This window comes from Prunus avium, chromosome 5, assembly GCF_965620075.1.
Source record: "Prunus avium chromosome 5, drPruAviu1.hap1.1, whole genome shotgun sequence".
NCBI lineage: Eukaryota > Viridiplantae > Streptophyta > Magnoliopsida > Rosales > Rosaceae > Prunus > Prunus avium.
The window spans coordinates 23839927-23865055 of record NC_142288.1 but is presented as its reverse complement, the minus strand read 5'-3'; the positions used below and the strand labels follow the sequence as shown (position 1 = coordinate 23865055).

The window sequence follows — 25129 nt, the reverse complement described above, 5'->3', positions numbered from 1 at the left end:
TTTGCCTTCTTTTCTTCTTCTTTCTCTTTAGTACCAGCAAGCCTAACTGCCACTTCATACCCCTCCTTACTCAATTCGTTCACCACCGCCGCTGTATCTCTATGTCCGCTCACCATAAGTATTTTGTTTTTCGGATCCCCAGTTAGCAAATTGATCCCTTTTTTTTAAATATTGAAATCAACCAAAAAATGAACACACACACACACAGAGGAAAAAAAACACAAGAAGCACTAGGTAGGAACAAGAAGAGAATAAAATACCATCTCTCTTAAATTTCTTGTGATCAGTACTAGTACTGATCACCTTCAAAACCACCTCCTGCTGCTACACAAGTTTAAACAAAACAGATGAACAATTGTCAAGATGAAACTAAATTACTGATGAACAAAAAGATAGCTTGTTGGTAAAGTCAGAAAAAGGCACCGCAGCCATTTGGAAGAACGTAAGAACACCAATTACACAAATGAACAAGGTTTTTTTGATCGAATAATTAAGCATATATACTTTGTGTTAGTCATTTTAATATCAAATCATTCCCATTTTTGTTGTCAATCGGTTTCTCAATGAAATCATCTTTCACAAACTACCTCTTAGGTATTTGGAAGGAGTCAAAATTCGAATTTGCCTCCATCAATTAAAAATAAATAATTCATCTCCTGATCAATGAAAAAAAATATGAAACACATTTTTTTGGGTAAGAAATTATTGACCACATTGACCGACATGTTTTTGTTATTCTTACAGCCGACCATAGTTTTAAATGAATGGACACTATTTCATTTGGTCTCATGTCATGGGATGCCTTTTAATTTGTACATGTTGGCCCAAAAGTTCATGTCCCGTCAATACTCAATAGGAAGATCTCAGGGAAGAAATCAAAGGCCTAATTCATTGAATTTAATTTTATCAAATGGATGGACAAATACTGTTATTTTTCTGAATTTTGTTTCTGTACTGAAAATAAGTCATATATATATATATATATTATAAAATTAAACAACTAACAACCACATTAATTGGGAATTGGAAATTAATTCCACTAACTTTATTCCCATAATGCCTGGCAGTTGGTGACTGATCATGAAGTTCAGAGACCCCCAGCCCAGCCCAGCCAACCTCCCTGGATCACGTCCTCTTTTTGTTGATGATGGCTCCCTTTCCCTCGTCCACAAGAAGCTCTGGTTTTCAAACTGGTCTCTGCTTTTCTAGATTGTAAAATACTTTGCAACTTCCTCATAAAATACGTGGCGCACTTACAGAACAACACCTCTCTCATTTTTTTTCTTCCACAACTTTGTACCTCATGGAACAAGAAAATATCCATTAATAACAGTAAAAGCAAAATGACTAGTCTTTACTTTCTCTTCTTTTATCTCTCTCTTCAGTAGTACGTAGCTGGCTAACTGCCACTTCCTAACCTACACCTTACTCAAAGAAAATTTAGCAAGAAAACAAAATACCACCACCTGCTTCACAAGTTCAAACAAAACAGATGAACAATGGTCAATATGTAAGTAAATTGAAGAAAAAGAGAGCTTGTTGGTTAAGTCAGAAAAAAAAAAGCACCCCAGCCATTTGGAAGAGTGTAAGAACACAATTACACAAATGAACAAGGATAGAGCTAGACAACTTTTGCCTTTTCTGAAGGTTTTGATTGAATAATTATGCATATATTCTGTGTTACTTTTTTAGTACAAGCGATAGTTTAAAATAGATGGGAGAAGGATTTCTCCCACACACTGTTTTAGTTATTTTAATATCAAATCATTCTCTTTCTTTGGATGAAAAAAAATAATTAGAAATTGTATTAGTCACAATTTTTGTTGTCAATCGGTTTCTCAATTAAATCATCTTTCACTATTCGTTCTTTTTCCTTTTTCTAATGATGTAAGAAGTCAAAATTCGAATCCTCCTCTAATTAAAATAAGTAAATCATCTCCTTTCTAATTAATAAAAAATATTGATAGATATAATGAAGAGACCATAGAAGAGATAACGATTACAAATCTTTCTAAAATCTATAATCATTTATCAAATATAGAACGGACACGTATTTTCATATGCGCGTGATTTTAATTGCATGGTAATTGAAGACTTGAGAGAAAGATGATATACACTAACAAGAGGGAAAAAATAATAATAATCTCATGATAATACAATTGTTTATACATGAAATAAAACAGTCAAGAACTCATGGAACAAAAAATATTCATTAATAACCGTAAAAGCAAATTATGTACCAAAACAGATCCCTGCGTTTTCTTAAGGAAAAAAAAAATACACGAATCAAATGAATGTTAACAAGGAAAAGAAAAAAAGCCCCAAAAAAACACCCTAGGAAGACAATAGTACATTAATTAACAACTATTTTCTTTTTTTCTATCCACCTCTTCTTGGCATTCTGAATTTCTTACTATTTTCTTTTTTTCTATCCACCTCTTCTTGGCATTCTGAATTTCTTCTTCCCTCATCCTCAAGAGTTCGAGAAGACATTGATGATACTGCACATCAATAGCATCAAGCTCCCCCTTCAGCTCATCATACCGATCTTTGCCCACTAGGGACAACTCAGATAAGGAGCAAATGCTTGACATGTCAGGGCATGCGTCATTCATAACAACAGAATCACCAGAACCAGCTTCATAGCTCTTCTCCTTAAGCCCACCCTGAACCATACAATCTGGACTGGAACCGTACCCATCTGAACCTGTGCAGCATTCATCAGAACTGTACTTGGCCGTTTCTGAAACTTTGACATTACCAGCACATGAAGCAGTAGGGACACCACACTCGGCTGAGCAGGCTGAGGTATCTGAAATCATTGATGCTTGGTTATCTTGGTCTTCGGCATATGCCAATGGTGACAGAACATTTTGATGTGCAGGATGATCCCCACATGAACTGTTAGCTCCGCATGATGAACTTTCAGATGAAGGTTTCCAGCCCGGTACAAGCTTCATAATCAATTTGTCAATTAACTCAGCTATGACAGAGACATCTTCATGTGAAAGATCAAGTTGCTCAACCATTTCCCCAGCAATTGACATTGCAGTATCAGAATCAAGATAGAACTCAAAATGGATATTCCTCACACGACCTGTATAGACAAATAACATTCAGGTTCACTTTATGAAAAATAAGGGGAAACAATTAACCCATTTTCATGGCAGATGCACTTACCACAGGTATCAGCAATGCGCAAAGTTAAAAAGACGGTATTCTCCGTATTTTGTTCAGCTCTTAACCTGAACTCATTATTCTCCGTGAACCTCCCAAACTCCAGAGCTGAAGAGTTAGAAGTTTCATTGACACTTTTCCTACAAGATCCAATAGAAAACTTCTGGTCGTCAGTATCTACGTCCATAGGGCGAGCTTCGGGCCGTGGCAAGTTCACCAACTTGGGCACAAGATTGGGTAATTGCGAAAGATCACAACTGCGCTCCTTCAAATTGTCAGTTGCAAGGAATGGATCTTTCAAGAGCTCTGTCGCAGTCAATCTCATAGATGCTGGAACTAGACACTTCTCTATGAACTGCTTGACTTGAGGATTTTCCACTTTACTGAGTGAAGCAGGCTTTATACCCTGAAACAAAGTTATGAGAAACATTAGGCAACTGCTTAGTAAAACAAAAAACTGGAGGAAATTCATAACGCAGGTGATCAGAAACTTACAGAGGTAACCTTCTTGTAAATTTGTGCTGGATTTTTACATTCACTATAAGGGTATTCACAAGTCACCATTTCTAACATGCACATGCCAAAAGAATAGATGTCGACAAGTTCATTGTATTCCTCATCATAAAGCTCTGGAGCCATGAATTCCGGGGTGCCAATTACGCTATGGGCAGTAGGCTGCTGCATGACTATCGCCAACCCAAGATCTCCAATTTTAATTTCTCCATTATTTCCATTAATAAATACATTGTCACACTTCAAATCTCTATGAATAATTGGAGGATTGTGTGAATGCAGATAGTGCAAGCCTCGAAGAATCTGCCTTGCCCAGTTCTTAATGGCCTTCATATCAACATTCTTATGCTTCTTTCGGTACCTAAATCCAGACTAGTAGCAATTAGTATTTGATAATGTAAGCCACGTAAAAACAAGAATTGCTATTAAAAAAAGTCAGCGAAACTCACTGCCTTAAACTCCCGGAAGTGAATAACTCTGTTATCATGTTGATGGTCTTGTTCTTATCATCAACCCAAGAATTATGGAACTTGACGATGTTTTGATGTTTTAATGACTTCAGAAGATGAACCTCCGAATACAATCTTTCAAGCTGTTCTGGCGACTGCAAAACATCCTCAATATTCACTTGGCACCAGGCTACTTCTATTCCTTCGACCTCATCAAATGCCTTATATCTACATTTTACAGAGCATACAAATAAGTTCAAAAATAAATTCGCAAATGAAAAATACTTAGAACCTTAGAAACCAACAAGAAAGAAACCGATTCAGAAAATGGTTAGAGAAGCATACACAGTCTTGAATGCTCCTCGCCCCAACACTTCGTCATACTGGAGGAACAAACACAAATTCATATAAGAATTCTATCACCAAATCCAAAAAAAAAGCAAGCAAGAAGATGAAAATTTCTATCCTAAAACCAACACCATGCATTTACAAACAAACAATTAAAATTCTAAAATTAGAGAGTCAAAAGAATTCGAAATTGGTACCCGCAAGTATTTCCCAGTCGGATCTTTCTCCACAACGCCGCCATCGTCACAATCAGATTTTCCACCAACCAAACCACTACAGGAATCCATAACGAAAACAATCTCCCCAAAGAAACAACTTTTGTTTGTTCTTCAGAGCGAAAACGCAGAAAACGATCCTCGCAAATCCTATCAAAGCTGCTTGCTTGTACCCCCAACCGGAATCAGAAAAAGACGGTGTTCAGAAAATGCCTCGCAAGCCACGGAGTACGAATCGACCGCCGATCGAAGACGAAACCTGCAGCCGATAAACCACATATCCCTGAATTCCGTACCCGAATTCCGGTTCGCGACAGAGCTCCACATTGTTAAACCTATCCGAGACTCAGCCATGGCGCTCTCTGCATCATTTGGGTCGTCACCAAATCAAGAAACGAAACCCAAAATCCTCAAAAACCGAGAGCAGGGGCCTAATTGGGGATTCGGAACCCTACAGAAACCCTGTAAACGAGAAAGCGAGCAACGGAGAGAGCGAGAGAGATTGGAGAGGGAAGCCTAAGGATTGGGAACGAGGGAAAGGGAGGAAGGAGAGGTGTAAATGTAGGGCTGGGGAAGAAGACATCGTTTTGTAGTTGGTTTAGGATTTGGGGATTTTGATTGATTTGGATCGAGAGATTGAGTCCTTCTATGATTAGATGGTACACGCTGTCTTTGGGTTGGATTTGGAATTGGAAATTATTATTTTTTAACTTTTTTATTTTTGGGGTTTTTAAAGTTTAATTTAGAAATTAGGAGAGTGATTAGGGAAAGACAGCTCAGCTTGGAGCGTTATATTTTTTTTTTTATTATCTTTCACCAGCATTCTTCTAGCAGGCACTAAATATTCCAGATATTATTTTTTGATAAATAAATCAAATTAAATGAATGTATAGGTTAAAAGTTGAAGATGTGATGATAAGTGATAACTTTTGTGGGGTGTGGGGAGAAAATTAATTGGATTTTGAGGAATATGTTTCTTAAAGTACATATATACGCATATAATACACGAATGTACTATGTATAGGTTATCTTCTTGTGACAACAAGAAAGTATTTTGATTGTAACATCATATGTTACTCAATTTTTAATTTCAATATTTTTCCGTAAAGTCCATCTAGGACGAAGAAAAGGAGAAGACGAGGTAAGAACGATGAGAATGATGGAGGAGGTGATTTGTCACAACTTGATGAACTACTTCCGTGTAAGGGGTCAAAGGTTAGGACCAACTTGATTTCCGAGGCTAATGACGAGCTAGTAGTTTTGGGAAGCAATCATCACAACTCACCAAACATCACAAACGAATCATAAATCACATCATACAAATGAATGAATGGTAAAGCTTATTTAGATTTTCAAGTCTATATATAACATAAAGTCAGTAGTATCATTATTTCAACCCCAGCTTCCATTTTATGGCCGCCTTGTTTGAAAGAATATGCAATCAAGATAAACTACACATCCACAAGAGAAGAGAAGAGAAGAGAAGAGATGGGAGAGAATGGTATCATATCATCTATCTTACCTCATCATATCATTGTTGGTTCTAATAAAATGGACATAGTTGCTAGTATATAGATATGCAAAACAGAGTAAACCTACTACATTTTTAATAACACTCTCTGCATTAAACTTCTCTAAGAATTCAGCTCCAGAAAAAGGCTGGCCTGAGGATGCAACCCGGCTTCTTTCAAGGATAACAACAGCTTCTCCGGTCCATATACCACTCGAGGGAAGTTCGAAACCAGACTGTAATTCTCCACATCTAAGCAACCCAAAGAATCAACATAATCATAGAGAGTTTGGATTTTTGCACTACTGTCAAACCTCCTTTCCTTGCGTTCTCCGGTTGGGAACCTCACCACAACCTATTTGTTAAATTGTAATTCACAAGCATGCATTAATTACACGCAGAACTGAACATGTAAAAATTTGATAGTAGTTATCTGAAATATCAATACATTCAAAAGGTACAAGAAAATAACGAGAAAATTTGGGTTCTAATGCACGAGGGATTACTTGTGTAACATTAGGTCCTTTTTCAGGTTCGGCACCAAGCGACAAGGCTTTCTCCTGCCGCATCCTAGCTAGTGCAGCCTCTTTCTCCGCAGCTTCACGTGCTGCTCTTTCACGAGCCTCTTCTTCTTCCAAGCGCTTCCTCTCAGCTTCAGCTGCTTCTCTTTCCAGACGTTCTTGCTCTTCCCTCCTCTGGTTTTCCCTTGCCTGAAGCAAAGAAACATAACAATGAGGCAATGGGAAAAGAACAACAACCTAAGAGCTTTATAAAACCTAAGTTATTTGTCTGTGACGTGAAAGGGCAAAGGGAGCATGCTATTAGTTTAAACTATAAACATACTTGATCAGCTTCAAGTGCTGCTCTATAAGCAGCATCTTGCTCCTCCCTTAAACGAATGTTGTTTCTCCTTTCTTCTGCATCAAGCCTTGCTGCAACAAGAACAGGAGCACTTTCTTCAACCACTCTGTTCAATATTGCGAGCATTTCTTCAGGAGACTTTGGCCCCTCAACCTGCCAAACATGACAAAGATACTCATTAAGGATAAATGAACAACAATAAGTAGTCACCATTCATATCTAGAGTTGAAAGGAAAATAGGGAAATGGAAAGGAAAAAAATGCACACACATTAAAGTCAAAACATTATCATATACACTAAACCCGCTTACAAAACATCATGTTCAAGATGCATAAGGAAAACATGTTAAAGGTAAGACATTAAACAAAACGCTCATACCAAGCTATGGACGTGCAGAATTTACTCGGTAAGAGCTTATTTAAACTCAAATAGCTCAATCACAAATTTTCCATCCACCTAAAGTCCAAAAAGAAACAAGAATACAACAACAAAAAATACAAGATTTAAAGAGAGGGAAAAAAAAAAGGACGAAGAATAAGAAAGCTAAACTACAGGAGTAGGTTGATGTCTAACCCCGTTTCCACTGATGACCATTAACAAACCACCAAAGAATCGTGTTTCTGCTAAAATTACTCACACCAAAGTGAACATGCTAAGCAATGTTTCCATGCAAAGTTTCTGTTAGCATTACATGAAAATGGGATGTTTGTAGCACTCTGAACAATCCGAATAGGGAAAGCCAATGAACTCAACCTTTAGTTCGATAAAAAGACACCGGTCTGTAACATTCCCAGTTAAACCCCAGAATCACTTCTGCTGACACCAGTCGACTCATTTACAAGAAACAGAAAGGAGTTACTTAAAATGAGTCAAATGTGTTCTTTCAGTATGTCATGCTGATAACCGATGAGATAACCACCCAAATTGGAACTTTATCTCTCGAGAGAGCTAAGAAACCTTCATTTTCTAGCTTCAGTACGGCCTAAGAAGATACAATAACATACATGCAATAATTTCCATTCCTAATTAAGCCTACAGAGCTATGAATTTCGTATAATCTTAGATACCAATAATTCTAATACGAAAAAAAAAGGCAAGCAAAGAATAATATACCTGTTGAAGCAGCACGATCCTCTGGTTCGTGGAGGCCATAACGACGGCACAAAAGGGGTATCTTGAGGCCTTCAAGCTATTACTCATCTTGAAGCCTTCACTGGCCCGAATGCTCCCTCCCCACGACACGAAATTCTCGTTGATAAACGCCACCAAGGTCTCGGAGCACAGAGTCCTCTCACAAAACAACGGCGTATCAGGATGGTCTGGCGAGTGCAAGTACACGAACATCAGCTTGAACGAGTTCCTCGACCTCTGCAACGCGTCCATAAACCCTTCGCTTACGAAATTCGGCCTCCTCGTCCCGTAATCCCTCTCGAAACTCGCCACGAACTGCATCGCTTCATTCGCCACCGCCGACACCGACAATAATCGGGCCGACGACTCACCGTCCCGACCCGACCCGATTCCAATCATTCCGAGAGAGTAGGAGAGCACTCCGCCCGCGGCCCACAGTCCAAGACCAATTGCGCCGGAAATCAACCCTAAACTACCAGAAATTACCGAAATCGGCAAAGTGATGATCTTCCAAGCCAAACCGGGTGGTGCGACGGCATTTGATGACGGTCCAGATGGATGCGACGGTTCTCCGCGTTGAGAAACGGAGTATAGGCCACCACCGACACTGCCGTCGGGGACTGTGGAGGTGGTGCCGGAGGCGGAATTCTCCGGCGAAGGTGTGTCGTTCGTGGTGGTGGTGGTGAAGGCGGAGATCGCGAGCTCGAGGTCCCAGCCATGGGCGGTGAGGATCTGCACGCACAAATCGGAGTCTTCGAGGCCTGTGATCGCTTGAAAATACGCTAGCTTGTCGTTTACATCATCCATCTCTGTACGGATAGTGTTGCAGAGATTGGTACGAATTGAAAAGAGAGAGAGAGAGAGAGAGAGAGAGAGAGAGAGAGAGAGAGAGAGAGAGAGAGCGAAGAACAATACGACGACGTTCTTGGAATGTTCGTTCTCTGAGAGATGACTGGGGGTTTTTGGCATCCACGGAGAGACGGAAGGTCATATAGGTTTGGGTGGGATACCAGAAATAACCCTTACTTCTTTGGAAAATAACGAAATAGCCACACTCTAGGAATTCGAAAATAATAATTGATGTGATCTCCTTCTTCTATCCCTTGGAGCAGAAAACCTTGTATGAAACTTGGAGCAGAAATTCTTGTATGAAACAGAAATAGAACTAAACGGAAATAGTACTATTTTCGTAAAAAAATTATCATGCATGACATACGGTTGTTAGCCGCCACATTTCATGTATGCATTTCTCGCCTTGGCGGGTTGGGAAACGGACTATATAACTGTCAGGATTAAAGTACCCCACAACGTCGTTTTGTTCAGCCTAATAAATTTGTTGGAAATTTTGTCGGTGAAAATAAAGAATTTTGATAACCCAGTGAAAACAAAAGTTACTGATTTACAGCTCCTAGTTGGTAAAACTAGACAAAACAAGTCTAAAATAACTGACTGCAACTGCATTGGCCAACTATACAACTGAACTGTAACTACTCTACTAGGAACAGCTGTTTGTGCTCCTCATACAACAGTTAACAGATAACAAGAAGCAAAGAAAATACAATTATCATTTTTTTTTCACTTGATCTCCTGAATCAAAACCTTGCTTCTTGGTTCTGCTTTCTTGTCCACTTTCCCAGGCCTTGACGCAGCAGCTTCATAATTCAAAGCCGAACCTTTCTCTGCCTTTACAATGGCTGCCAAGGGAGACCAAGCTTCCCCGGGTTGCTCATGGACCCAACACATGATGAAATAAATTTTCCTCTCGGCCAGCTTCAGCTTACTCCTAATTTCAGCTCTTCTCGACTTTTGTGGTTTCTCTGATTTCAGTTCCCTCTCCCCAGCCTGAACCATCCTCTGCAGATCACAAAGCAAGCAAAACAAAGCAGGGGTTCCTAACGTTAATAGGGTTATTACATCATCTATAAGACCGAGTCCAAATTGCAAGCCACCCATCTGTCTGAAAGCAGGAGAGCAGGTTTGTTCCAGGCAATAAGACAGAGCTTCCAGGATGGTCTCCGGTTGTCCACCTTGGCCCAATACAGAGGACACTGACAGTAGTACCATGGCTGATCCTGTGGCGTCTGATAGCCAATCTCCATTGTAAAGACGGAGTGTGAAACAGTAGCTATATATAATGTCAACCAGATGAACAGCTAAGGTTGGTGATGGCTTTGTAGAACTAAGCTTGCTGACTGGAGGCAGTGGGGTGTCAGGCCCAGGTGGAATCTCACTTGCTTGATTACTTTCTAGATCATCTTCTGTTGACATTGATTCCTCCTCATTGGCAAGCGGTTTGATAAGTTGTGTTCCTTCCTTGCTGAATGCTATTGTTCTGGCAGAAGGCTTCAACCACCATGGATCCCAAGGCTTGATCATCTTGCTTAGTTCACCGGATGCAACAGCTTTTTGGAATAGTTTCTTCTCTTCTGCAGATAGATCATCAAAACTAACTTGAACTCCTGCAAATATTAAAGAGAATCAGCTCGTGTCAGCATTAGGAAATAGTAAGTAGCTCAGAGAACAGATAATTCGTAACACATTAAATATACAACTTTAAACTAAGAAGTGCAAAAAAATTTATAACAGATTTGAAATGTAAAATCAGAATGAATGAAAGATAGGAAAGAACTTGAGCGCCAGAAACTAAATACATCATTGAAAAAGGATAGACAGGAGTGTACCAGAAAGCACTTTTTGAATGGTCTCCTCAGACAGAGTAGAACCTGCAAAAAAATATTGAAGATTCTGGTCAGCAATCCAATTTGCTGTAAGAGAAAAAAAAACATTAAAGGGCTATAAGTTTAACATGAATGTATTTTAGGAAGTCTATAATAAACTGAAAAACTAGCCAGTAGCCCTCATTAGGCTTCAGTGATCCTTAGACCAACTACAAAAACTATCACTCTTCACCACAAGGATACTAATCAGCAATTTTATCTAAAGGCCAACTTAGGCTTATTGCATGCATAATCAATAAGACCCGGTTCAAAATTGCACCGGAGCTGCTTCTATTCTATGTACTCAAATATTGAAAAACAATCACTGCTCAAGTAAACTTTGCACATAGCATCAACAACACAACAATCAGTAAGCATAGCATCAATCAAAATCGGCATATTCTTCCAGCCACCCTCAATCCCCAATAAACATGTATACCGAGACCCAACTCTAGCAAAACCCTCAATCAGAAACTTCCCTCTCCCTAAGCAACAACTACCCTACTATCTTACAATGCATGACATGCAAAATCCCAAGCATACAACAAAAGGTTCATTGAAGTTGAAAGCCATAAATTTCAAAGAAAAACAAGAACACCAATAAACTCAAATAATAAGCCATACCAGCCTCATCATCATCCATGGCATCAGCTTCTTCTTCAGAATGAAATCTTTTCAGTATGTCCAGCATTTTCTGTTTAGTTTCATCGTCCGGTCCCAATTGCCCAAGTTCCCCCTCCACATTTTCCCGCATGAACGATTCGGTGCATCGAAGATTATGAGACTGCTCAACCAAAATTGCAAAACAATCAAACACAACACCAAACTCCAATCTCTGTAAATTACTAGAACAATAAAAAGCCTACCTTGTAGCAGTGCAGAGAACAGTATCGAGAGTTGCAGCGAGGGCATGTGTATTGTGAAAATTGCTTCTGGCAACTGCATTCAGAAAATCAAAAATACTTGTATCAAATCAAAATGGGGAAAATTCACACAAAATTAACGAACTTTGAAAAGGAAAGAGGGGTGGGATTGGAGAAGCTCATACACGTGGCAGACGATTCGGGAAGGAGGGTCCAAAAGGGGCGTGGTGGAGGGTTTTTCAGAGGTAATAATGGGCTCCGCCATGGTCAAAGCTGTTCAAGCTTCGAAGGGTTTTGGAGGCAAGGACGAAGTGAAGTGAAGTGAAGAGAAAGGACCGTCGAAAACTCGAGAAAGAGGCTTTCTTTTTTAGTCATATGGGAGGCCCAAATGAAACTGAGTGTGGACTAAGCCTAAGGAAACGACATGTCGTTGGATACGAAGTTGGAAAGTGTTGTGTTTCTAGGTTTTGAGCAATAAGCATCGCCTGTGTGATCCTAACCCCAACCTAAAGGGATTGAAAGGCTTGGTTTTTCGGTGAGCAAACAAAGCTGGGTCTTTGTGTTTTTACGGTGACTGATGAAAATTTGGTCTCTTTGATTCGAATCAACAGCACCCAAAAGGAAAAGACTTCAATTTTCACCGTTCAAAATAGCACCATTTCGATTTCGACGAAGATGGGTGTTAATCACATTAATTAGTTGATGTAGTATGTACATATCAACTGCCACATCATATGGTATACAAATGTGATAAGACTAGTATTATTTTATTTGCACGATATCTTGCTTGTGAACATTACACCTTTCTTTGCACAACAATCTCTCTCTTTTTTTCTTTTTTTCTTTTTTTCTTTTTTTCTTTTTTTCTTTTTTTCTTTTTATGGATATGGAAATGTGTTTGTCCTTTACAACAATTTTTACCCAGGAAGGGAGATTTTCCTTGTATGATCAAATAGCAAACTTTGGGGAACAAGAGGTGACATAATGTGTTATAAAGATGAAAGCATAATGCTATTACATGTACACTAGTGATAGTTTGCCAGAACAAGTCCAGTAGCCATATGCATTCGGAATCTCAGATCCAAATATACACACTGAACAAATAATGATTTTCAATTGACAGATTTCAACTGGGGTCCAAGTTGTTAGATTTGTATAACTTTACATCATCTCTTTAGTATTTTTGCCCCTTTCCGTAAATCTGCCAAGAACTTTATACAAATTCTAGACCCTCTGAAGGGCGCCCTGGTGATCTGGTACAACTTTATTAGTAGTCTGGTTTTGATTAGTCTTCCTATCTTCGACGGACTTGAATTCAGCCAACCCTGCTAGTTCTTCAACTGCACTGACCATGCCTTCAATCCTTGAAACAATTTCAATCAGTAAAGAAGCTAAAGTTACAAGTGGAATTATTTCCATGAGAGGAACTGCCTTTTTGGAATCTTGCTCCGTGCTCTTGTTTTCGGGACATTCAGCTTCTTGCAGTGGCTGTGGAATGAACAAAGTAGGGAGAGATTTTAAGTCCTCTTGGAGCTCCAGCACTGCATTGTTCATTTCTCCAACTAGGAAATCTATTGTAGATGACTTCTTCATTGTCTTCATAGTCTTTGCAAGCTCTTTTATGACCATTGAGGAGTCAGAGCTTACTTTTATGGCAATGTTGCTGATATGCTTCTTTGTGAACTCAGAGGCCTGTTTATTCAGATTAAGTTGTTCAAGTTAATTCAGTCAATGTTGCATTGCTGACATATTTCCATGTAGAACAATAATTTGGTTCAGAATATAACTTGTAGAAAAATACCTCAATTTCAGAATTGACGCAACCATTGAGGGCCTCAATGCAATAAGCGCAGTTGCGCATTGACGCCCCGATTTTGAGGTATTGTTTCCATGGATGCCTGAAGTTGAAGCGGCCATGTGCAGGCTCCCATCTTGCAAAATTGGCCTACAAAAGACAATGCCACTGTGAGAAAGAGAATGTTTTAAGTAACTCAATAAAACCAGGGACTTATGTTCCTGTTACATACCATGGCTTCTTCTGTTGCCTTTGAACTTAGAACACATTTGTAGCCAAGCAATTTTTTATCAGATTCTTTATCACCATCAGCAAGGCCTCCACTATCATTGAAATATTCAGCAACACAACCTGAAAAATATAGGGGCACTTAATGTCACTGACATTGGCCTAAACTTAACCACAGGTTGGTATTTATTTAATGAAACCAAAAGTGGTATTTGATTAAAGTACGTACCATCTAAAGAACAAGCAAGTTTGTCCATGTTGCGAGTGATAAGCATATAGAGTTCCTCCCCAGCCCAAATGGGGCAAATAACCATGGTTATGATTATGCACAAGGAAGTCCCAATGATGATGGTGGAGATTCTTTGACTGGCCATATCCAATAATTTATCCACCCGGTAACCGGATACTGAAACTAAGCTGAATGTGAGGATGAAGATCATAATACCGTAGTCAAATCGGGTTTTCACAGATGGTATAAATCTTGAGAAGGTTGCTGCAGAACCTGAAGAACAAAAAAACAATAATAAGAACAATAACCCATGAAAAGTCTTCTCTATAGCTAGTCACAATTAGAGAACATTAATATATAATACAGGACTACATACCTAATAAGAAAACTGAAATTCCAGTAATGAAAGGCTCAAATTCCTCTCCGGATTGGTTTGCAATCCAATGGATGCCAATGGCAAGAAAACCAGCAAGAAAAGTTCCACAAATTCTGTTTATGCTTTTACATAAAGTTGCACCTGCATTTTAACCAGTATGAAATATTTAGCTTCAGGCAAGTCAATAATTTTACACATACATATTTATTGAACTCAATTGGCTTAAAGATCATGACAAGGAACTTACCAACATTGTTTTCAAAAACAACCACAACTGTCATAACTGCCCACATGGCATTTCCTCCCACACCTTCATACAGTGGCCTCATGTAGTAAAAAAGTGAGACAACAGTGAGGGCCATCCCTACCTTCAGGCAATGAATCACTTTTCTGGGCTCATTATGTCCCAAGTCCCAAGCTTTCTTCAGGAACTTCCACACTTTCAAAACCAACCCTCCAATCAGACCCTTCAAAGCAAGCCAGGCTATTTTGGCAAAACCTGCATCAGGAGCCAATACTTCAGATGACCCATCTGCCATTGTTATCCTCCATTCCATTCCACTGGCCACTTCCTTCTCCTGAGCCATTTTGATAATGACAACAGAAACAAAACCAACTTTGGGAGCTGCTTGATAAAACTTAAGCTGCTAAGTTGTCAAGTTGCCAAAGTCCTCAAGCTCTCATGCAGAGGAATTGTTAAGCTTTGGTGAGGAAAGAAGACTGACAATTGGAGTACATATATACTAAGTGGGATTTTGGTATCTCATAGTGGTCTGAAATAAACAAATAAAAACATTTAAACAATAAAAAAAAAGTTTTCCAATGGCATGACAATGTCAGCCGCAAGAAGCCAATGCACTTCTTTTTGTCATTTTGGGTAGGTCAGATTGGGACTCAAGGACACATGTTAATCCAGAACTTTCATTAATCCTTCCCTCTCTGTTCTCTCAGAACAGGTAAAAATGCATTTCAATCTTTTAGTCCCACAGTTCTTTACAAGTGTATCCAATTAGGCCATTTTTATCACTTCTTAAACCAACAGAACAGTGTTCAATCTTGGAAAAGCAGCACTTTTTTTTAATACAAGTGTCTGCACCAAATTGCACTGAAGAGTCAAAACTGATATTTGGATATGGTAGAATTATGTGCAAGGCATGTGTCACTTGTTCTGCAAACTTAACCCTCCAGCTGCAATATTTGATTTTTCAAGTGGAAACTTACCAGATGTAATTAGATTAGTAGCAATATATGGGAAGTGGGGACTTTGTTTTCCCAATTTGATTTGCTAATCTGAATACATATTGTTCTAGTAAATATATTATTTTTGCAGACACGTGTGCTTTTCATCTTTCATTCCTAGGAAATTCTGCAAGTACACTGGTACTTAAAGCTTCCTATTTTTCCTTAATGCCCCAGACACAGAGAGAGAGAGAGAGAGAGAGAGAGAGTTTAATGGACCTAAAATCAAACCTTCATGAAGAGGGGTGACATATTGTGTCCAAAATTCATCAAAAAAGTGAAAACATCAGCGCACTATCATGTGATCAACATCAATATATTCTTACTTATATGCAAGTGTTCACTGTTGTTGTTTTGTTTTAAGTGGAGCTTTGATCAGCTTCCTCTTTAGTTTTTCCATGGATAAGATAATTAGGAACCAGCACTCAAAGAAATTTATATTTCTGATATTGTGATATCATGAACTCTCTGTTACTCTCTGATTGAACAACTGCAATCACATATTGTTCTCAAAGTCCTTTTTCTTCCCAACTAATTGCATATGCAGCTGTCAAGAAAATTTGTTTTCAACCTTGTTTTCTTCCCTCTCTGCATTTCCCAAATCCCATTTCTGTATCTCATCTTTTTAAAACCAAGCTCCAGGCATCTGTATGTCTCAGTTTCTCAAAATTGCTCCAGCTGTTTGACAGAGACAGGACAAAATTTAAGCCCCCCATTTGTTTAGAGAGAGCCATTGTTAGACCTGTAAACAAGCAGTAGAGTGATTAGTGGGTTTCAAACCGTAGTGGAGAACCCAATATGAGACTAGAAATGTTAATATATTTTATTGTGGGTTAAATTTTGAAATTGAAGGCAAATTAGGTCATGAATGGAACCAAGTAAAGGTGGGGCAATAGATTTAAAACTGGGGCTGCATTGGATTGTTTGGTGCTGATTTCATTTGAATGGAAAGAGCACTTATCTCTTTACACTGGAGCCTTTCCACAGCTGTATGCACTGCTTTGAAAGGCTAATTCAACTATCACAAAAAGCTTGGCTTTGCACTACATCTACAATATCACCAGATTGATTATCATGTACATTTTAAAATCAGCAGCTGTCTTACTAGTGCCACCATACTTTACCGAAAGCTGATTAAGACCATTCAAACCAAAGTTCAAATGCTTTATTTAAACAAAAACAAAAATTTCTCAAAGTTTTAGTCCTTTCTGCTTATATTTGCTACATTGATGTTGTACTTATAATCATAATTACGTAATTTTTAGGCCGTAATTGTAATTAGCAGACAACCAATATTTGCTATAACAAAATCTTGCCTAACTTTCAACTGTACCAGGCACAAGTACATACCTAATTTTATATATTTTAGCCTTGAAGGGTTCATAGTGCATGATGATTGATTACCACTATGTGGTGTATAGTATCCATATTAGGTCTTCTTTGAGATATTGATTCTCTATTTGTCCCTATATACTAAACTTTAATACAAGGGCAATGTTTTAGATATTATGTTATGTTATTTGTCCCTATATACTAAACTTTAATACAAGGGCAATGTTTTAGATATTATGTTATGTTGTTAAATAGTATGTTACGTTGTTAGATTGTCAATCGTGACACATATTTGAATAACATTTCATATAATGAACGTTCCAGATTGAGAGGATGTTAATTGGTTGACAAGAAAAGATTTCCCTTTGATACGAATCACATTATTACAAACATAAGATTGCCGTGTAATTTCGTTCTCATTGTAAATGATATGGTGGATCCTACTTCCTTATTTTCTGTGTGTATGAGAGAGAGAGAGAGAGAGAGAGAGAGAGAGAGAGAGAGAGAGATGACAACACTCCATTACTATATCAAATATTAAGGCCAAGAAACAGATCAATGGTTAGCCTATTACTAAATGGTTTAATTCTCATCAGGTTGAAGATATAAACAACCAAAATACAAAACCTTGACTAAAAAGCCTGTCCTTTCTTATGGGACACTAGAGCAACAAAAAGAGCACCTGCAATTTTGAAGGTGTATCCTACTCTCTACTAACAATATGCACACTTCACACCTACTTCCAAAGCTGGATAAGCCAAATTCCTCTTCTTTCGTGACTTCCTCTGTTACCAGAACACCTATCATGGCATGTCCTCACAAGTAAATGCTCAAGGTATTCCCGAAACTGTCGTCCCGAAGCCGATAAGATAAGCGTCTCATGACAAGCTGATGGGAGGAGGTAAACTTTGTTGTTGACAACCATCCAATATAGGAACTCCGCTATCTACGATATTAGTCGGCAAATTGGTTGGATCAACCACGTTGTTTGTTGTTTGCTGAAGAAGACGGAGAAGGGACCAGAATACATCTATCCTTGTAACATGCCTATTTGCCTGTAAACAAAGTTTAAGATTAATATCTTGGTAAGAAGAGAATAGAGAGGAAAGCTTAAAATTCATTTTTTTTATTTAGAAAGTAAGTATAATAAATTTCCATCAATATAAATTATGGGAAAAACTCTCTAAGATCATTAATATAAATCTCACTTTAGGTTTACCTCAACAATAAATCGTGCCCATATCTTATCCTCTCGACTCTCCATCTCCCCCTTCAAAATATTTAATCCAAAACCCCGGATTATGTCTGCTATCTCAAGGAAGAAACCTTGTTCCTCACAAAGCATCTGCAACAGAAACAATAAATATTGCAGTCAGGAGGAGGGATCAAAACATCAAAGTTGACAGAATACTCATGCCTTTTACATACCTCAATAAGCATTTGGCCAGGTGGACTAAGGTCCTCAACTATTATAGGGCAAACCACTGTTTGACCCTCGACTGCTAATGCCCACGTATTACCAGCAGATCGGTTGTTGTTGTCTTTTAGAACCACACCATTCTCCTTGCCAATTAGCTGCAAAATCCATCCAAAATATTGTCCCATTAGTTAACAAACATCAAACATATTTGGCTTGTTCTGTATATAACAGAAATAACTAAATCAACTAACCTTTGGCTCATGAGCCTGTTTAAGTTTATCCGCGTATTTCGTCACGCTTTGCAAGAAGAGCATGTATTTGATGGTTCGGTCCAACAACGAATCAATGCTACACTGTTGCATCAACCAAACATATGAATGTCAAAAACTTCACCAGAAACACATTGTACAATCTGACAATATGAGATTTGGTTTGCATCTCTTTCAAGAAAAAATTCCAAAGAATCAAACACTTTCCCATCTTATTATCTATTGATAGACAAAATAAAGATTAAGTACCTTGCCACCACTGGGGATGATCCCTCTCAACTCTTTCATACGGTCTTGGATCTGCTGACGATCCTTGGGCCTTGGTCGAGTACTCTCCCCAGGCCTTGCTCTTTTCCTGGTGGTCTTTGTGTGTTCCTCAGCCTGCTGTTGTTTATCTTGTGCAGCACTTCTAGCGTTGACACTATAGCTATCATCAATCCATAAACCGACCTGTGATTTTGGGAAAAAATCTTTCTTTGGTACAAGACTGTTTGTCTTGTCCAGGTTATACAAAGGCTCCATTGAATGCATGCTCCCACTAGAGCCAGCAAGCCTTGCAAACTGAACCTGGTTACTGTTCACAGATGAACATTCTGATTTCCTTTTTCGGGTGGTGGATGATAGGTCCTCTAGACTGCTTTTAAACACGGAGCTTGAAGTAGTACTTATACCATTTAAAAGCTCTTCCAATCCTAATTCCGAGAACAACCCTTTCCGAGGAGCAGTCATGGAACCAACTTCTGGCTCTGAGAAGCATTTGGTCAAAGCAGTACCAGTGGTCAAGTAGCCACCGCTGACTGCTGGCACCATAATATCTTCCCAACACTCCCCCACTTGACCGCACCCAAAATCTGGTCCCAAACCATCAAATAAACCATTTTCAGCATTCTGAATGATCACAGAATTCTCATGTCCACCAGCATTGAATGGATTTGTAATGGAACTGTGGACAGAATTATCTGGATGTTCAATTGGAGCATCAACAAACCTATCACCTTTAACCAGACTAGATGACCCCGAAGTACTTTCCATTACTTGTGAGAGGTCATCATTCAGTGCGGTTGCCATTCCATTGATGTTCTGTTCTGGTGAAGCAGCAAACCACTGGGAAAGATCATCCACCTGGCAGAATTTAGAGATATTTGTAGTAAAATCAGTTGGGTTAAACTCCACTGGGAAACCATGCAGAGATTGCTGGTTATCCATCTGATATCCACAGCTGCCTTGAATAGGTTTCTCCAAGTCAGCCAATGAAGTGAATGTTGATTCCACCTGAATATTCTGTGCTGTATTTCTGCAAGATTCATGAGAATCCTGAACCCTAATTTCAGATGCCAACTGCGGGTCGAATGAAGTCAAATAAGAAGACTCAGTACTCCATGTACTAAACCAAGGGGTTTTATCAGCTGAGCCAATGTCATCAGATGATGTAGAATGTAAATTCATTGCAGAAGTATCATTTCCTCGGAGCTCTTTAAATTTATCACCAAGGGTCCAGGTGACATCTCCATTATAGGAATTCCCAGATGAAATTAAGGAAGCAAACAACTCATTTAGATCATTGGTACCATTGTTCAAGCATGAAGGAACATTTTCCAAAGGAATAAGCCCATCAAGATTTTCCATCTCCCAGAACAACCTTTTTGTTTCATCCAAAACTTCGGACCGCTCCATAATCTGCAAAATGTAATAGCAGTATTGTTAGGAAGTATTCAACCATGCTATACCTCATGATGGATATTTACACACAGGTTGGTGTTACTATACTGAAAATACATTATACGAACACCAAATCTAGATTTTGGCAACCATGGTCTCATTTGAACATAAGAACGTTGACACGTCAAAATGAACATTATGCATGAAGCTGAATCCCAGTTTGATATTTCAATTCAACTACCTTTTTGGTGGATCCGAACTGAATTACTCCTCGTGGTTCAACAGAGATTGTCGCAATTGTCTGCAAATTAAATATAAGTGTCAATAAATATGACTTATGGATGGATGAAGAAAAGTATACAACAAAAATTAGCTTTAAAAGGCTGTGAAAGGTAAAGAGTTCACATAGATTTATCATAAAGTTCAACTACTCAAGCTTCTTTTTTAAGAAAGAAAAATGGATTGAAATGAAATGACGTTACCTTTATACCAGAAGAAAACTGGCAACTGAACTCAGAATCATCCTGTAGAATGGCAGTAAATATGCAGATAAGTAAACAAATAATCACCATTTCCCAGAACGGAAAAAAGATTTTATGAATATATGGCAAAAATTTGAGCAATTCCACAAGAACTGTTATGGCCTATTAACTTTTAAGTTAGTTAACAACTGAAGAACATACCTGGAACATATCTTGACTTTCAAGAGAATTGCTTGAATTCCATTCTCCACTAGGAGCATCTGAATGCATCCACCGGTGCTTCCCCGTGAAAGCTGTTTGCCCAATAATACTGTTTTAAACAACAAGAACAGCCCTGTTATACATTTGCAATGCTTATTTTAAAAAAACAAAAGTAATTTTGTGGGGAAATTTTGCTTTCAAGTTTAATGGATTCTATGATGGAAAAAAAAAAAAAAAACAAGCTATTGGAATTTGGAAAAAATGTGGTACAATATTGAACTTACCCTTCTCCAAGCATGTGGACCTGCGGAAGCATACTGTCCATCACTGCTCCCATGTTCTCTTCATAATATGCATCTCCCACGGTCAACAACCTAAAGCATTTCAAACCCAGAATTTTTCATGAGCAAAACCTCGTACACAGCCAATTAATGTCAGATTAAAACCATTAAAAACCTTAATAATCCCAAATACCAAATCTGAGTAGAAGCTTGATCTCACAAAGGAAAATGTAAAACAGCTGGCATGCAGAACATAAATGACTAATCTTTGAAATGAAAACTAGAATAACAAGTAAATTTGAACATTTCAAACTCTCATTTGTTCTACGATTTCCCTTTTTTCCCACAAGAAGAAAGACTCTAACACAATAGGGGGTGGGTAAAGTGAAATGGTGAAGAAGGAAAATGCATCTTGAAAAAATAAACAGAGTCTAAGTTGGAAAAACCAAATTATATAAACAATAAATCAGCAGCCAAAGGAGAACAGAAGTATTTTCTTTCCAAAAAGAAGAAAAAAATAGAAACTTACATGGAATTTCTCTGATCAAAGCGCCAGAAAACCCCATAAGACCACCCATTGCTAACACAAAGACTCTCAAGTGTCTCTCTAATCACAGAACTTTTCCCAGCTTCACCCATTGCACTATCCAAAACCACCTAAACAATCCCAAACTTCACCAACCCAAGCCCATAAGAGGACCCTGGTCCGAGTCAACCAGGAAGCAGCTTGACTCAGTCAGTCAAGAACCCAAAAACCCAAACTCTTACTTCGCTGTAATTTATTTGGTCCTTGAACAGATTAAGAAAACCAAAGCCAGTTGCTTTCTGCTGAGGCAAACAAAACAAACCAAAGGGATGACTGTTGGAGAACCAAAGATGGTATTTTTATCAAAACAACGAGTGTTATGTTGCCAGAAATTTTGGAAGCTGAAAAGTGGTCGGTTTAGAGAGTGAGAGTTTAGGATTAAAAGAAAGGTTTTATATATATATAGAAGATGGTGGTGGTTTGCTTTGCTTTTCTCTCTCTCTCTCTCTCTCTCTCTCTCTCTCTCTCTCTATAAATGTTGGTTGTATTATTGTCTTTATGAAACCTCCAAAAATGAAAATGAAGACGAAAATGAAACCTGATACAGTGCTCCGGAGATGAAGGGGAACACTGAGATCTTGGGTATTAATTTACTGTGTTAATATCTCTGTCTCCTTGGAGGCTTGGACTTGCCGGTGACCGGTCCCATTGGTCCGCCCAAATCCCTTTCAGTTGGTTTACCGCCTATAGCCGGTAATTATAGTTGATTTTCTCGGAAGAAGCTTTTCCAATCACAAGAGATGTTGAGATGTCGTGAGATATGAGAAAATGGAGAGGAAAATCCATGGGTTTTATTGCATAATTATTGGGAAAATTCTGGTTTAATTTTCTAATTTACTCCTTAAATATAAAGGTGTATTTATTTTATTTGACAGATGGTGAATTTGTATTGGAGGAATTGATTTTAATGCACCAAATGAGTGAAAGAGTATTAATTGTTAGAGAATATTGTGAGCTTAATTAACCTCTAAAGTCAGGTGATTCTATATAATAAGGTGCTTAATTTCTTATGTTGTGTGACAATCATAATGACCTTCTTTTTTTGGGAAAATTATTTTACAATAAATTTTTCAAAACCAATATAGCTAAAGATTTCAAAGCTGATTGAAGCAATGGCAATGTACACATGGAAAATCTCATTGGGGTTTTGGAAGGTGATGACCTAGAGCTATTGCCCATTACAAAGATTTGTTGCATTTGAATCAAATTCCCATTGTGAAAGCTTGTATGTAACTATAGTGATTAAAAGTAGGGGTGGGTGTTTCTACCGAAAATCCGTGAAATTTGGTCGAACATGATTGGCCGGTCTGACTTGGTTTGGCTTTTCCTTTATATTTTTAATTTTGATGCAAAATATTGAGTCGAATTTCATAATATAAGAATCGTGAGAGACCAAATCGAACCAGACCTAACTTAAAGAGAGAGAGAGAGAGAGAGAGAGAGAGAGAGAGAGAGAGATTTAAAAAAATAGATAAAATAAAAGAAGATTACCTAAAAACAATTATAATAAAAACATAAATATTTCCCTTTAATGTACTATTCCGTTTTTACATCCCTTCCCCTTATTTTGAAGAAAGTTCTCAAATCAATTAGACAAAACTGTAAATGTTAGAATTTTTTATATTTTAATTTGAATTCTAAAAATGTGTGAGAATCAAAATTTTATCAACGAATAGTAGTAATCATGTGCTCTATCACTTGAGCTATAATTTCTTATTAAAAATTTATTGTTTTTTTGACTAAATTTTCAATCTATCAGAAAAATGGTAGGAAAAAAAAAGTGGTTTAAAAAAGTTCCAATTCGAGACAAACACATGGAATAACTCATGAGATATCATGGTCAGCATCAAAAGCCACAACAACATACAAAACCAGACGTCCTTATCTCTACGAACTCTCAAACCAACACACACAGCGCCTACTAATAATATTCATTGTAATGGCAATCATATTATTCTGCAAATTCTCCTTTCCCCATTATTACTTCTATAAATATATATAAATACATATATCTTTTAACAGTGAAAACTTATATAAATATATTTATACATACATATGAATAGCAAAAGCTCGTTGCTATCTTGCGCCACCCTCCCTGGGTTTTCAGCCCTAAAAGAACCCTAACCAGTAGCCACATCAGTAGATCACCATGCTTGTGTCTTGCGCAAGTTAGTAACTTTGATTTTTATAACCATGGACGGTGCCACTTTATTTATAGCATCCCTTCTTTTTCTATCTCCCTCTATATCCATCTCTCTCTCTCTCTCTCTCTCATTTTTTTACGTTTCATATATTAGGTTAGGGTTTTGACAGTTTTCTGTATTTTCACTTTTTATTATGTTTCTCTGCAAATAATTTTGTGCATATTTAACTTTAAAAATTATATGTTTTGTTTAGATCCATATGAATCCTATACACTTGATTAAACAACCTTATCTTGTATTTGGAAAATGATCATACCCCGTATTATTTACTTCATGATTATAGCCTTAACAATGTATTACAAAAAATGATTACAATATTACAAGGAAAAAAATGAAATTGTTTAATTATTAATAAAACGGATGAGAGCTTCCGTTTTTACATCGAGAAATAATCGACACACCCATGTCCGTTGGCCAAATTAGACTCATTCCGTAAGTTGAGGGAAAATCTCATTAGAAAGAAACACACCATTAAATTAAGAGCTAGATAATACACTTGACATTCATCAATTGAATCCATTGCTACTATATTGACCGCAAATGTGTATAAAATACTTATAATAATAAGCTTTTATTTTGTGGTCACAAAAGTTACTCATAAATAAGATGAGAGATAATGGGACGTTGCTTGCTGGCGAAGAGTGGTGGCGGCTCATGGTTAAAAATGGCTCTAATGGGAAAGTGGTCATCGGCGGAGCCCGAAGATTTGAGCCAGAGAATATTCCGAATAGAAGAGTGAGATGTCGGTGGCCCAGTGGAGGTCAGGGGGGGCCCTACCCTCGGGAAATGTAACATTATAGAAGGGTCCTAAAGGCAAAATGTGAGTGGGGTGGTCCCCAAGTTTAGTGTTGTGGGGTTTGTAGGGATCATTTTCTGATTTCACCCCCTGCCAATGCCTCCCTCACCCTCTCGTTTTTTACAACTACTCTAGTCTCCTGCAAGAGAAATACCCAATAATTAATTGGCAATTGTTTTCAATTTTGATGAAGACGTAATTTGAATTCCATCAATTTCATTCTAGTATCAAATATCAATGATCATGAA

The 25129-nt window shown here is 38.0% G+C and overlaps 5 protein-coding genes across 5 annotated transcripts; all 5 read right to left on the bottom strand.

The window, feature by feature from the left end:
- Window positions 1–2191: 2191 nt before the first annotated feature.
- LOC110758918 (putative serine/threonine-protein kinase WNK10) lies at window positions 2192–5356 on the bottom strand. The gene is made up of 6 exons (XM_021960891.2): window positions 4685–5356; window positions 4485–4522; window positions 4140–4367; window positions 3673–4051; window positions 3181–3583; window positions 2192–3097 (listed from the first exon to the last, which is right to left on the bottom strand). Exons 1-6 carry the CDS (start codon window positions 4772–4774, stop codon window positions 2358–2360), a joined length of 1878 nt encoding a protein of 625 aa, XP_021816583.1. The 5' UTR covers window positions 4775–5356; the 3' UTR covers window positions 2192–2357.
- An 835-nt stretch (window positions 5357–6191) lies between these two features.
- LOC110758922 (UBX domain-containing protein) lies at window positions 6192–9312 on the bottom strand. The gene is made up of 4 exons (XM_021960895.2): window positions 8187–9312; window positions 7056–7226; window positions 6719–6922; window positions 6192–6567 (listed from the first exon to the last, which is right to left on the bottom strand). The coding sequence occupies exons 1-4, from the start codon at window positions 9171–9173 to the stop codon at window positions 6337–6339; spliced, it is 1593 nt and encodes a 530-aa protein (XP_021816587.2). The 5' UTR covers window positions 9174–9312; the 3' UTR covers window positions 6192–6336.
- A 271-nt stretch (window positions 9313–9583) lies between these two features.
- Window positions 9584–12158, bottom strand: LOC110758875 (HIT-type Zinc finger family protein). Its single transcript, XM_021960826.2, has 5 exons — window positions 11970–12158; window positions 11788–11860; window positions 11546–11705; window positions 10886–10927; window positions 9584–10663 (listed from the first exon to the last, which is right to left on the bottom strand). Exons 1-5 carry the CDS (start codon window positions 12047–12049, stop codon window positions 9780–9782), a joined length of 1239 nt encoding a protein of 412 aa, XP_021816518.1. The 5' UTR covers window positions 12050–12158; the 3' UTR covers window positions 9584–9779.
- Window positions 12159–13007: 849 nt separating this feature from the next.
- On the bottom strand, window positions 13008–15091 carry LOC110758959 (aluminum-activated malate transporter 10-like). Its single transcript, XM_021960941.2, has 6 exons — window positions 14660–15091; window positions 14413–14553; window positions 14037–14309; window positions 13812–13930; window positions 13586–13729; window positions 13008–13476 (listed from the first exon to the last, which is right to left on the bottom strand). Exons 1-6 carry the CDS (start codon window positions 14997–14999, stop codon window positions 13009–13011), a joined length of 1485 nt encoding a protein of 494 aa, XP_021816633.1. The 5' UTR covers window positions 15000–15091; the 3' UTR covers window position 13008.
- A 2399-nt stretch (window positions 15092–17490) lies between these two features.
- On the bottom strand, window positions 17491–22446 carry LOC110758863 (Serine/threonine-protein kinase WNK (With No Lysine)-like protein). Its single transcript, XM_021960795.2, has 10 exons — window positions 21825–22446; window positions 21299–21388; window positions 21015–21123; window positions 20814–20855; window positions 20573–20632; window positions 18922–20349; window positions 18655–18756; window positions 18412–18558; window positions 18203–18328; window positions 17491–18038 (listed from the first exon to the last, which is right to left on the bottom strand). The coding sequence occupies exons 1-10, from the start codon at window positions 21932–21934 to the stop codon at window positions 17862–17864; spliced, it is 2391 nt and encodes a 796-aa protein (XP_021816487.1). The 5' UTR covers window positions 21935–22446; the 3' UTR covers window positions 17491–17861.
- Between the last annotated feature and the right edge of the window lie 2683 nt (window positions 22447–25129).